The sequence below is a fragment of the Gadus macrocephalus genome, chromosome 16 (genome assembly GCF_031168955.1).
Source record: "Gadus macrocephalus chromosome 16, ASM3116895v1".
In the NCBI taxonomy this organism is placed as follows: domain Eukaryota; kingdom Metazoa; phylum Chordata; class Actinopteri; order Gadiformes; family Gadidae; genus Gadus; species Gadus macrocephalus.
Genome location: NC_082397.1, coordinates 29,321,772 through 29,336,311, shown reverse-complemented (window position 1 = coordinate 29,336,311; position 14,540 = coordinate 29,321,772). Strand labels below are relative to the sequence as shown.

The following is a 14,540-nucleotide window of genomic DNA, read 5'->3' as shown; positions in this document are numbered from 1 at the left end:
CACCTGCCCATACCAGGGCCTCAGAGCCACATTAAATTACCACACACGAGACACTTCGGGGGGGCACTCCCCCGTTTTAATTTATCACACCAGAGACACGAGGAACTCTCCCCGTTACGAAGCTCTCTCAGGGCCTGGGAGCCAAAACACACAGAACCGCACACACCTCAAACGCACACACCTCATCGAGAGGAGGATACAGCATAAGACTGTATCACACAGGGACTCTTCACCTTCTTCTGAAGCAGACCTTCCACGGAGGCGAAGCTCCAGACGAACCATCAGCGCTGATTAGGGACTTAGACATATTCGATTTCTCACGCTTTATGACTCTGTATAACCGTTGCCACTTTACTTAATAAATCCAAGGTCCTCGTGCCGATAGACTTTATTACCTCTCCGTCTCATTTTATCTGGTCCAGTAGCTAGACAGACCGTTTTTCCCAACAATACCTGAAATAAATACAATTTTTTCATTCATGGGTTTCTAACCCTATTTGATTTTAATGAAATCCCAGCAGGAGAGAGCTTTTCTCTTCCTGCTCCTTGAATTAAGGAGGACAGGTGTCTTGCAACGCCCTGAAGGGGCTTATTTTCGATAATGACCGGCGACGTACAATACATTATCCCGCTTTTTAAACGGCTACTTGCCAAATCGAAAAAATATCTTCACACGGTGTGTCTTTTTACAATTACCATTTGTAGTGTTGAACAGCAGAGACATAGTCCACCAAAGACGTTGACGTCTTTGGTGGACTATGATCATGATCTCTATGGTTACATTTATTTAAAAAACATCCAACAAGGCATCCAAAGATCCGGCATACTTCAAGTTTCTGAGGGATCAGCATTCAAGGCGTCCCACAATCAAACACCCTGTTCGCCCGGAACATCAATCAAAGTAAAAGCGGGTTGTTGGCGTCTTACAATATAGCTTTATTATTTGCTAAGTCTGGCCTACCGTTCACTGTAGGTAAGCCTCTGGTAATTCTGGAAATAAAAGGGGCTATCTCCACAGTCAAGGAGCGCCAGTCATCAAGGCCATCCCGCTCAGCAATGATACTGTTGCCCTGGCGCATACGGGAGATGTCGCTCGACACTGAGCAGCAGCTGTGTCCCACCTTACGTGGGCGTCACCTTCAGCATCCAGCTTGATGAGACAACAACTGCCGACGACAGTGCCACATCCCGGTGACAAACATTGCCTGTGGCACGAACGGAGCGCCGGCTATGGTCGGCAGATACCGCGGATTTGCGACGCTCCTGAAGAAAGAGGTCCCACATGTGCTTACCGTGCACTGTGTACTTTACCGTCACAACTTGGTGGCAAAAAACATCTCTGACTCAATCCATCAGTCCCTTGATGTAGCGGTCAAATCCATAAATAAAATAAAAGCCCATGCTCTTAATGACTGGCTCTTCAGGCAGCTTTGTGGAGAAAATGAAGTCTTTTCAGCGCCTGCTGTTTCATACGGAGGTGCGCTGGCTCTCCAAGGGCTGTGTGAGCTGTTCCCCTCGGTCCTCGAATTCCTGGAGAAGGCCGATGCGACTTTGAAAGACCACCTATGGTCCTGCCGCCACGATGTCTTCTATCCTTCGGACTTCTTTGGGAAGACAAACGAGTTGTCGCTGAAGCTCCAGGGGGATGGTGTGATTCTCATCCATTCGAGGGCCACCATACGCAGTCTTCTTGCAAAGCTGGAGCTTGTTGGAAAAAATTTGAGCTGGCTTCAATTTAGCAACTTTCCACAGCTTACCATGGTAGGCTAATAATAAATTATTAGGCTACCATTAATCATTCTTTTCAGAAAATAGCCTAGGCTACACATTAAAATAACTTACTGTACTTACATTCAGGTGTTGGATGAAATGACTGATGGCCATCTGCTGGTTTACACGGACCACTTGAAGGCAGTCAATGCAGATATGGATGTCCGTCTCAGAGATCTGGACCAGCTGGCCGTCCCCGATTGGGTGATGGAGCCACTCCAACACGATGCCGCCAGCAGTAAGGAGGCTAGCCAGGAGAGCCTAATTTACCTCCAAATTGATGCCGAGGCAATGGCAACATTCTGTACTTCGGGTTGGCGAGCGTTGTTGCTCACCAATGGCCAGTGATTCCCTCAGTTGTGGGAGAGAGTCCACCTTCTGCTCCTCGCTTTCCCCACGTCCTATCTTGTAGAGCAGGGCTTCAGCCAAGCTCTGCACATGGAGTCAAAGTACCGCAACCGCCTAGACCTGGCTAACTCTGGCGCTCTCCGGTTGAAATTGACCTCACAATGTCAAGACGCCAAGACGCTGGCAGCGGGCCACCAAGCACAGGGCTCTCACTAATTTTGTTTTAATAGCCCATTTTCCTCATTCCTCTTGCTGTTGTGCAGTTCCAGCTGCTCTGAGCATAGTCTCCACAAAAAGAAAGTTGCATTTAAAATACAATACCTAGTTAAGCCTCACGCACGCAATCTGGTTTGTGATAGTTAACTGTTGACTTGATTATTCAGGTGACGTGCATATGTTGGTCACGTGATGTGCACATGATTTTTGTTGACACGTCTTGTAGCCTACATTTAATGTTCCTTTTGATTTAAAAAACTACATTACAGCCAATGCTGATTTGGTTGTGTTTTTTTTCTCATCCAACCAACCTACTATTGCTTATAAAAGTGTTTTTATTTAAGCAATGAGTGTGAGTGGGGTTGGTAATGGATATAGCCTACCCACGGGCGGGGGGCGGGCGGACGCCAGAGGATCACGGTAAGGTCAGGGGGGCGTTTGCTCAAAAAAGGTTGAGAACCACTGCGTGAACTTGTTCAAAGTTCAGTTCACAAATTTTAAAATGAACTAGTTCAGTTCAACGTTCATAATTTAAAAGTTAAGTTTACAGTTCCAAAAATTAACTAGTTCATAGTTCTTTTTTTGTTGCTGTGAGCTATTATTTTTCAAAATGGATGCCACAGTCCATATAGAACCACCGACAGCATTTTTTTTATCAGTTTTAACACTGAAACTATGCATTCGATTTCATCTTCATATCCAATTTTGAATCTTTATCCAACCAGGGTTTACATTAACATTGAGGGGACAGCCTTTCCCCATTGTTGCTGTCCATTCAGTCCACACTAGTAGCAGCTGCAGCTTTCACCCCTACAGTATATTCTCAAACATGAGGAAATACTTTCTGCTTGAATGTTCTTTTTTAATGAGGAATTATTATAAGAAAAACAGGACAGTAGACCTTACGGTGCAAAAATAATTTTCATTTCCGTACATATTAAAAATGAATACTGGAATCCTGGAAAAATATACCAGGCAGGTTCAACAAACAAGTTACATGAACCGTAAAGTAACCATTCTAATGACACAAATTTAGGTAGAAAATTTAAGGTTGAACTTGAAAGTGCAATATTCAAAGTGCAAAACATTTCAACATTATTAAGTCACTTTTAATTTTTTCGGCTTGTTTGCCCAATGAATAAGTAAAGCAAAACAATAACTTAAAAAGAGTCAGTCAGAGTCCAAGGCCATGGACAGTGCTCCCACTTTCTGACCAGTGAATAAAAATCCCTTAACTGAATGAATATCACTGGTTACATTCCACATAAATAACTAAAGTAATAATAATAAAAAAAAAGTCAAAGTGTGCAGGGCCATGGACGGTGTTATTATCTGTCCAGTCCCTTATCTGAATGAAGATCCTCTGTCATTGGTCACAGTGGTCTCTCCCTGGTGGATCTGCTGTTTTTTTCCTCCTGTAAAAGAAAGACACAGGTATGCTCTGTTATTTTTATGCAGCTCACCTCTGCACATCAATATGGTCAACTCCATTGGCAATACATCATACTTCTATATCCCAATAAACCGATCACAACAATTTTTAATATACCTTCAAAACTTTTTCTTGGCATTCAAGATCAGCTGCTTCTCAAAGTTGGAATCTCCCAGCTGAATGAGATTTTAACATCATGATTAATATGGCAAAAATGGTAACAGTATTCTGCATTAAAGGAATTGTGAACTGAGGCAATCACTGAAATAATTTGAAAAAAAAAGTTTTTTTTTGTGCCGACCAACCCAGAGTTTTCGGTTCCACAGCAGCGGTTATGCATTAGTTCAATCAACTCGGGGTTGGTTAACACAGGGTTGTGCGCGTCCATGCCAAACTTAAAAAGACGTGATGTATGGATCATGGAAACCCTGATCGATATGGCGAAACGGGCCGCTTATTTCAATGAAATGGAACTAACCTGGAGAGCTATGACGAGGAGAAGGACATTATCACAAGAAAAGGGAACGCTAAAACCTCTGGAACCCGGAGAACCAAAGCCTGGCAGTGGATCGCTGACCGCGTAAATGCGTTAGTTACACGTCAAAAGCATGATCCTTAATATTTGAGCCATGAATATATAAATATCCCAGTTGAGCATTCTTAAAGATCCTACCACATAACCCCTTTCTTCTAAAACAATATGTACTCCGATTGCTTCCAAGCGGTCAGAGGATCAAGTATAAAAATTAAGTATAAAAAACATACAAACTGGTAAGCTTTTCCCACCATCGTATTGGTATAAATTTAAATAAGCCATTTTTTTAAGCCAATCGTGAAAAGGCAGACAGTCGGCAGACTGGATCTGGCCCTCAAATTGTCTTGACCCCGGTGGAGGAGCTGTTAATAAACATAAATTCAGGGCGCCCTGGCATGGAGGGGGTAGCCTACCTGGAGGTACCTACCACCTCAGAGAGTCATGGGCCATACCCCACACTGGTTGAATGTAGGTTTTTGTGTTTTCTTGTATTTTAGATTTTTTTTGCCTTCGAAGTAACACATGCAAACCGTGTGCTTGCCACAGCGCATACTATTCCAAATGTTTCTTTTTTTGGTAACTGGGTAGAAAACCTAAAAGTGACAATTCATCAACTTCACAGATCAAGATGGATCAGTGCTTGTAATGAAGCCGCCGGCTACGATCGAACATTCTCCAGTGGATGCAAGTCCGTTAGGACTATTTTATACTTTATGTTGTAAATGCCTCTCGGCATAGTACTCAGACAATATTGCTCTTTGTATGATAGGAGGCCGATACAAATCTTGGATGGGTCATCTGAAACGACTGTGATGTGCTCAGCATCTCCAGCATTATAGCCTAGATAAAACTACCATTTGAAAAAAACGGAGGGCTACGCAAATAGTCTGGAGTGAACTGAGGCCAGGTCCTCGATTGGTAGTGTTGGCTATGCAAGGCTATTTAAATATATTAAAGATTTGCGCGAGAATCTATATCTCTCCACTCCAGCAAAAAGTCATCCAATATGCCAAGATGTCGAGCCGTGGTCTTATCAATCGCTCCCGGTGGATTGCATGTATAATTTGCGCTCTGATATCAGCAGTTCTCTCATCAAAAGGGCATGCCATTGTGAACACATGAACTCTGCGGTGAACGCCGGTTGAAATACCCCAAACCGGGTTATGTTTCAAACTTAACCTGCGCAAAACCTGGTCCGACCAGGTTTGATTCAGAGCATATGTTGCTATAGCAACTAACATACCGTGATCCTTTTGGAACGGAAAACCTAGGGTTACAGCAAACCCTGGGTTAACTTACCCGGTTATGTGATAAAACCGGCTTTGTGGAACACCCCACTGAGCTTTGAAAACTGCATGTATTCATCCAACCCATCTGTGGTTGGTGTATCCAAATAGAGTGGCGAAGTCACACCCCTTCCGGTAGAGCCCATGGGACCTATGAGATCGAAAAATATGATTGGGTTTTAATGGAGAGAAAGTAATTATTTTGTCAGGAGTTTGACCGTTTATTTAGCAATCATTCAGTTAAAGGCTGTAGAGAAAACACAATGAGAAAGACTCCATGTCTCGTATGCGACGTCACGCTCCTTGCGTCTGGCGTGGACAAGACCGTCAATCTGCATATCTGAAACTCTCCACATGCCCCGACTTATAATGACTTTTCACCTCTTTCGATCCTTTTATCCCCCCCTTGGAAAAAAGCAGGTGAAGAGGAGCGAGTGGAGAAGAGAGATCGCCATGTCTGTACCAGAGTTCCAAGTGCGGGTGGTGACATTTATCAATTGCGTCGAGAGCAGCGAAGAGCTGTAGTTCACAAAGCGGCCTCACAAAAATCTAACATTCTTAGCCTAACAACTTCTTCGCGAAATCTTTTAGTTTTCTTTGCATGAAAATTCTCATTTAAATACACAAAAAACATACGTGTGATCCAGGGCATATAAAGGCTGGGACCAGAAAATAATTACTTTCTCTCCATTGAAGCCCATTCATATTTTTCGATCTCATAGGTCCCGTGGGCTCTACCGGAAGGGGCGTGACTTTGCCACTCTATAGGTGTCCAGATTCTTCCTATTTTTGAATAACCTCCGTTTATTTGTTAAATCTGAAGAATGATGCTGCCGGATCTTTCTTGTCACGTTTACCACTGAACTGAGCTTGACCTGAGTCTCTTGCAGCTGAGTCATCAGAGTTGAGGGTTGGAAATTCTCTTTTCAGCATCAATCTGTGCTGCATTTGTTTCTCCTCATCTTGGACCCAGTCTAGTTTGAATCTTGGTACCAGTATAGCAGAGAGTATGTGGTCCCTTTCCTCCAGAAGACTTCAAGATACTATTTATGAGGGGTCTGCATGTAATGACACCCTCTGCTGCAGTGGGCTTTTTGCTCTCATCCAACAGGTCATTCATATGACATTGTAGCTGCACAATAGTTGGAGCCAGGTAGCCAAGAAAGATGTTCTTCTCTGCTTGGAGGATGTTTAGTGCAAGTGCTAAAGGCCCCATCACATCCACACTTGTGCATGAATTCGACTTCCTGGGGAGAGAGTCTGCGAAAGCCAAACTCATCATTCAAAGTGTGCACAATAAGCTCATCATGTAGGGGAGTGGCATCATTTTCAGGGGGGACCTCAGTCACGTTAATTTCTGCCTTGGTAGTTAGTGTTTGTGACAACAAAGCCAATCCCAAGCTTTTCCTCCACAGCATCTGAAGCCTTTGTACTTGGCTTAACCAGGTTCCACAGAGCAGATAGGGATGATCCGGACCTGAGAGAGGCTCAGACTCCATCTGGTCATCTTCATCTGAGTTCTCACTGGTGGCAGCAAAGGCTGACACTTCAATGTCATCTTCAGTTTCAGTTTCATCGAAGTGGACCACTGTCTCTGGCACTCCAGTATCAATAGCAATAAACATTCAAAAACAGTTGAATTCCTTGACAAAATTTGCAGCATTGTCTGTTACTGTACACACAACCTTGTTGTGAATACTTTGTTTACTTCTGACAATAATTTCGCCAACACATCATGTGTATGTGCTCCTTTAATCCGCCAGCATGCTAGTACTGCAGAATATCTCTTAATATATAAATATAAATATCAGTTTTGTTTAGTAAGTGGACAGTGATGCCCATAAATGCCTTGTTCACAGCTGACTAGCCATCTGCTGTTGTGCACACAGCATCGATCTCAGACAGTTCAGTCTTAAGTTCACATGTTTGTTTTAAATTTCTTGATTAACAGTGTCTGTAGTTTTTTTGTCGATGGCACCTTTTTGGTAGCCTGGTTAACGCCAGACATTAATTTTCTCGTATTTGAGGCGTGGTTTACGATTGCCCGGAGCCGTTTATTGGGCACTACGAATGTCTATCATATGAGTCTGTACGTAGCGAATCAAAGCCTGTTTGTAGCAGGGCAAAGACATCCTTCTTGGTAATGAAAGAGTTTAACACTGAAAGTTGCTCTTTATTTAAAAATAAACATGCGTTCTAAACTACTTAGAACACTATCTAAGGCTGCATCGAAAGGTAACACGTCTGCTGCTATTTTGGATCTGTAAACTACAAGCTTCGCTGTGTTGCATAGACGTCGTCATGGTCTTGCCGTCCCTCCCCGTTCTGTGATTGGTCCCCTATCTCAGGCGAAAATCGGATCCATGGAATCCAGGCTGCCCAGCAGCGCAAAATGAAATTGCGCGCAAGGCAGCATGGGTATACCCAGGCTACCTTTTTGGATGGCTGCAACCCCTTAATTATGTTTATGAAAGCTGGGCTTTCCACTTTACTCAAAGGCTGCAGTTCTCTGACAATATACTACATCTCCAGGTTGTCAAGCTGCGGTTGGGAGATGAAAACGCAGGCACTACTGTACGCAGTTAATGGGATTTGGGTCGAGGTCGAGGATCTGTCTTAACTGTCTTTTGATTTTTTATACATATCTCACATACCTTGAAAGGCTAGCCGGGTGCTTTGGTTCATTCTGCCGTTTCAGGTTTGCTGTGGATGTGACTGAAGGGCGGATTTTCTTTTTGAAAGCCGGCAGGCAAAGTTTGCACAGAAATGTAAGATTGTTCCCATCCTCACCGACCTTGTCATACAACTTGTTTAAATGATCGTACGAGTATGACGCCTCCTTGCTGCTTTGTCGCCTACATGCTGCTGTCGTAGCCATGCTGTTTATTTTTTTTGAAGACACATGCGGCAGTGCGACACTGGTGGCTGGTGTTGCCAGGCAGATAGGATGTTTTTCATATTTTTACATATTTAAGGACGTTGGCGAGTGAAAAGGCTACAACCAAAAGTAAACAGCCCCCCTTTCCATTTCCGGCCAACAAGCAATGAGTCTTCCAACAGAAATCAATGGGATTTACAATATGCAATAAATGTGGAATAAAACACGACAGAAATTGTATTTCACTACGATACTTGATTTAAAACATCAACAAACACAACTAACCACTCGGTGAGCACATTTCTGATAACAAACGTTTAGGGTTGTTTTAAGGAAAGGTTTGTGCATACTCGTCATTCTGAAGCAGGCAGGGGCGTTTCTAAATGAGCCAAATACCCGAGACAGGACCAATAGTCAACATTCGTTGCCAACCACTCTATTTCATAGCCAAAAAGGGGGCTCAATGTTGAAAATACCGGAATCATTAAAGGCCTGCTTACGGTGTGTTTTAGCCGGGTTTTCTAGTCTGGCACCGTATTGAACAAAGTTAAACTGAGTGAGCGTGCAGTTCACATACACCAGAATGAACGCGTTCACAGTAACATTCATCAGGCAGTAATACAGTACATTCAGTTCACGTTCGCCCAAAATATCAACAAGTTCATGAACTATCGTCCAATGAACGCGTTCAGGCAAAACGCTGGCTACAGCAACTCCGCTTAATCTGATACTTAAAGGCCCACTATGCAACTTTGGTATTTTCTTCGCTGTTTATGGGTTTTCGCTGTATTTGTCTGCGCATTATTCAGTACACAGCTCCCCCTGTAGCTTCGGAATACAACACTGTCGTAAAAACTCATTGACAACGCACGCCCCCACCCACTTCTCCCGTGTGCGCTTGTTTTCAAAGGAGCCGGCAAAGCGTCTGAAGGATGTCTGAGGTACGTGTGTATTCTATCTATTCATGAAGAGTAGACAATGTCTGATATTGAAGTACTGTATTCTTGTGTTGTGTTACACTAAATAAAAACCCATCGTTTTTGTTTAGTTGACGGGGAGATGTTTTATCCTAGATTTAATTGGTTGTATATTTTCTGACCGATCAGTGTCAGGCCTACTTAGTGTCGGTCAACATAATACATGACGATAGCATGAACAATTTGCACAGCAACCGTAGTCTACATTTATGTATCTTCTCAAGTAGGTGTAGTAATCTATGTTGTAATATATTCTATAAAAAATGGTACGCTTATTATTTACATCAGATCATTGTATGCTTTTGCAGACCTCAACTTCTACCGCGTCGTCCGACTTCACTCCTGTGCCGATGGGCTCGAGGAGAAAGCAACGAACTCCACGGGGGGGTAGAAACAAACGAGGGAAGGGGTCAAGGGACCTTGATGCGGACACTCAAAATAGACTCGAAGATCTGCAGAGGCGCCGCACAGCAGAGACAAAGGTTTGTATACAACCGCAATGTTTACAATTACAATGTTCACAACCCAACAAGATATCACATACATTTGATTTTAGGCCTACCCCAGTGATCTAATATAAATGGTTGTACTTTTTTTCTTGAAGGAAAAACTAGACTGTCTGGAGCCTGGCCAGAAGGACACGATTTTGGAAAAAATCCTGAACAGGTCTCCAGGCATGATGTTTGACGTCATGTCACTGATGGAGGAACACCTGCCCCCTGAACCCGACGGAGCTCTCCCCCACTGGTGTACGTGTAGACACTGCAGGGAGATGGACACTGACCTGGAAAAAGTATGCTGTCGCCAATTGCCACTCAATTGCATTAGCAACATGGCATACATGGCATTTTATGTCTTGGATGAGGGGGTGTTGCGGCTGGCGAGGGCTGCTTGGAATGACGTTTTTGCTCTTGAGGACAGCCAAGAGCCAGGAGTGGAGCAGAGACCCGGGGCATTCCACTCAGCGTGGAGTCTCGGAAACTCGCACCCCGCTTCATTGGTCCTTACCCCATTGAGAGAATTATTGGCCCCGCTGCTGTCCGTCTAAAGCTTCCCCCAAACCTCTGCTGCATCCATCCCACCTTCCATGTTTCCAAGGTTAAGCCCTTTGCCTTGAGCCAGCTCTGCCCCGCCCCCAAGCCCCCTCCTCCACCACGAATCATTGATGGCTCAGAGACCTTCACTGTTCACCAGCTCTTAGAGGTTCGTCGCCGGGGCCGCAGCCTCCAGTTCCTAGTGGACTGGGAGGGCTACGGTCCAGAAGAGAGGTGCTGGGTTCCAGGTGATGACATTCTTGACCCCCAGTTATGACGCCAGGAGGCGTCCGTAGGAGGGGGGGGGGGTACTGTAAGGGATCCTGATGTTTAAGTTCCTGTTTTTTCAGCAACATGTGTTTTTTTATATTTTGTAGGTCAGTTAGTGGTGTCATGTGCTTTTCTGTTTGTTTTGGATTGCAATGTACTTTCGACTCCACCCTGCTACTTCCTGCTTTTCTTTGGATTGCTGTGATCCCCTGAGTTTGTGAACACAGCTGTTGCTGATGTGTGTTGATTGGTTTGTGGCTACTTAAGCTCAGTGTGCCCATTCAGTCTCTGTCGGATCGTGCCTGTATGATACCTGTGCCTTGCTGGGAATAAACTCAGAGAAAGTCTTTGAACCGAGCATTCTGTCTGCGATTGGATCCTTTTCTACTGAAAGCCTAACACCAACACAACCTCCAGAGGCCTGTTTCAGGTAGCTGGTTTAACATACTCTGAGTTTAATCCTGCGCTCTGAGTTGGTTGACTCAGAGTTCAGGGTTGAAAAGAAACTCTGTGTTTTCGGTTTCAGAATAGTGGGGTGTTCCACGAACGGAGGTTAAACAAACACTGAGTTAACGCTGAACTCTAGGTTGATTGACCCTGTGCCGACCAACCCAGAGTTTTCGGTTCCACAGCAGCGGTTATGCATTAGTTCAATCAACTCGCGGTTGGTTAACCCAGGGTTGTGCGCGTCCACGCCAAACCTATAAAGACGTGATGTATGGATCATGGAATTACCGATCAATATGGCGAAACGGGACGCATATTTCTCAGATCTCGACCTCCAGGTTCTCCTGGAGAGTTACGATGAGGAAAAGTGAGTGATAATGAGGAAATGCAACACAAAAGCATCTGCCATAATGAGAAATAAAGCCTGGCAGAGGATAGCTGACTGTGTAAATTCGTAAGTGTCATGGTAAAAGCACTATCCTAAATATTTGAACTATGAATATATTCATTACCTATCTCAGTTAAGCTTTCTTAACATTCCATAATCTGTTATAAAGATGTAATCCGACGGCCCCCAAACGAACTCGGGAACAAGTAAAAATGAAATACAAAAACGTTGTACAAGCTGGTAAGCTTTTCCCACCATCGTCCTACATATTTGTCCTATCATAGGCCTATTTGTCACTCCTCCTGTATTTTAATAGCCCATTTTTTTATTTTTAAAGCCAATCGTAAGAGGGCCGTCAGTCGGCAGACTGGATCGGGCCCTCCAATTACCTTCACCCCGGTTGAGGAGCTGGCTCTAACCATTAATGCAGGGCGCCCTGGCATGGAGGGGATACCTGGAGGTACCTCCTCCGAGAGTCCGGGGCCATCTCCGTCCACTGTCAACCCACTGGTTGAATGTAGGTTTTTTTGTTATTTCATTTTTTGTATGCGAACACATGCAAGCCGTGTGTGTGTCATAGCGCAAATGTTCCAAATGTTATTTTGTAGCTGGGTAGAAAACCCCATGTTTGTTGTATGCCTGCTGTATAGGCCTATGTGGCTCTATTCCAAAACGTGACTAATTAATCAACTTCACAAGACGGATTATTGCTTTTAATCGAGCCGGCTACGAATCCTCCAGTTTATGTAAGTCCGGTAGGCCTGTTTTTTTTTTTTTACATTTCTGTTGTAAGCGCATCTCAAAATACTCAGCCAATAGGCCTATAATTGCTCTTTGTATGACAGGAGGCCGATGAAAATATTGCCATGGATGGGTCTGAAAGAACTGAGGTATAGGCCTCGCTTTTTCTTGCCAGTTCCAAGTCATTATTGACGATTCAACTAAACTAACAGTGTTCTCAAACTCATAACAGTCTCTTAACAGACTGTGGTCGAGGAAGCGGCGGGTACATCAGGGTCGCAATATCAGCATGTAAGACATATCCTAGGCTACTCACTTAATTTATTGGCCAAGTATGTCGCTTGAATGTTAAAACAATATTTTCCTCTATTTCAGTTGACTACTAAAGAATTATATCGACTTCATCTTCAGCGGGAAATCGCAAAGGCTGATTTGCAAATGGAGTACACAAAGCTGCTGATAGAGGTAAAAAAAAGGAGGTTGGGCAGAAATTCAACGCGGACATGATATTGCTATTCAATGTCTAATTATATAATTTTTCCTCCCTCAGCAACTAAAGAATAAAAATGATTGATAAAAACAGTGTTTGGTGTTTTTTTTTTTTTTAATTGAAGTGATTTTGGCAAATGTGTTCCCGCATCCTTTGTCCAGCCCTTGAATCCATTTGGGGAATGTGTTCCTCCTCGAGGAACGGGTCAAAGGGGGGAGGCATCTCTTTGCGCAGGGTGGCGATATTGTGGAGGACGGCGCATGCAACAATTATGTCGCATGCCCGTTCCGGACAAACCCTTAGTCCACGTAGGCATTGAAATCTGGACTTCAATATCCCGAATGTGTTTTCAATCTTAACGCGGGTTCTGCTGTGTGCCCGGTTTAATGTAGTCTGTGGTCCAGGAGCGGGATTAGGGTACGGGGTGATGAGCGTCGGGAGGCATGGATACCCTCGATCTCCTAGGATCCACCCATCGAATTGCCCTGCGATCAAATACAAACCTTGAGCTATCTTGCACAAGCACAATTATATGAGATCTATGATATGTTCAGAATGCAACTCACCCTCTTGAAATTTACGGCTCAAATTGGATTCACGATACATCCTTGCATCGTGGACTGAACCAGGCCATTTTGCCTCTACATTGGTGATCATGTGGGAAGCACATATCATCTAGTGATAAAAGAAAAAGATCGACAGCGATTAACAAACCATGGAGATATTGGAAATATCCAATATAGGCAGTGTACACTTACCTGAACATTTATACTGTGCTAGCCTTTCCTGTTCACATAATCAGCCTCATTTATAGATGGGGCCAGTATGGGCACTTGTGTGCCATCAATGCACCCAATTACATTTGGAAATCCTGAAATAAAACACCCAGATGAAAAGTCAACGAGGATAATTTCGGTGCCATTTGGGAACACGTAAAGTAGATAATGCTGACCTGCAAGTTGGTGAAACTCCATTTTCATGCGTCTCGTGGGTTTATGGCCTGGAAATACGATGAAGTTCCGCAACAACCGCTTCAGCGCAAGACAAACTTTACGTACTGAGCGGCAGACTGTGGCTTTGCCTATGTGCTCAGCATCTCCTACGCTGTACAAAAAGCTTCCCGTCGCAAAAAAACGGAGAGCTGTGCAAATTGTTTGGAGTGGACTGAGGGCAGATCCACGATTGGTCACATTTGCAATGTATGGTTGGAGAAGGTTATTTAAATAAAGCAAAGAATCACGTGAAAAACGATATCTCTCCAGCAAAAAGTCCTCCGGAAAGGACAATATGTCGAGCCGTGGTCTGATTAATCTCTCTCTGTGAATGGCACGAATTATTTGCGCTCCGATATCAATCGGCCTCTCGTCAAAAGAGCATGCCATTGTGATCACGTAAAAGCTGTGGTGAACGCGGGTTTAAATACCCTGAGCAAAACCGGGTTATCTTTGAACTTAACCTGCGCAAAACCTGCTCCGACCAGGTTTGATTCAGAGCATATGTTGCTATAGCAACTAACATACCGTGATCCTTTTGGAACGGAAAACCTCGGGTTACCGCAAACCCTGGGTTAACTTACCCGGTTATGTGATAAAACCGGCAGGTTTGATTCAGAGCATATGTTGCTATAGCAACTAACATACCGTGATCCTTTTGGAACGGAAAACCTAGGGTTACCGAAAACCCTGGGTTAACTTACCCGGTTATGTGATAAAACCGGCTTTGTGGAAC

General features: G+C 44.0%; 1 protein-coding gene and 1 long non-coding RNA gene across 2 annotated transcripts; one reads left to right on the top strand and one right to left on the bottom strand.

The window, feature by feature from the left end:
- Positions 1–12,294: 12,294 nt before the first annotated feature.
- Positions 12,295–12,787, top strand: LOC132474170 (uncharacterized). The gene is made up of 3 exons (XR_009529608.1): positions 12,295–12,471; positions 12,566–12,613; positions 12,698–12,787. It is a non-coding gene; the product is annotated as an uncharacterized LOC132474170 (long non-coding RNA).
- Positions 12,788–13,512: 725 nt separating this feature from the next.
- Positions 13,513–14,194, bottom strand: LOC132473877 (putative nuclease HARBI1). Its single transcript, XM_060074161.1, has 2 exons — positions 13,765–14,194; positions 13,513–13,683 (listed from the first exon to the last, which is right to left on the bottom strand). Exons 1-2 carry the CDS (start codon positions 14,192–14,194, stop codon positions 13,589–13,591), a joined length of 525 nt encoding a protein of 174 aa, XP_059930144.1. The 3' UTR covers positions 13,513–13,588.
- Between the last annotated feature and the right edge of the window lie 346 nt (positions 14,195–14,540).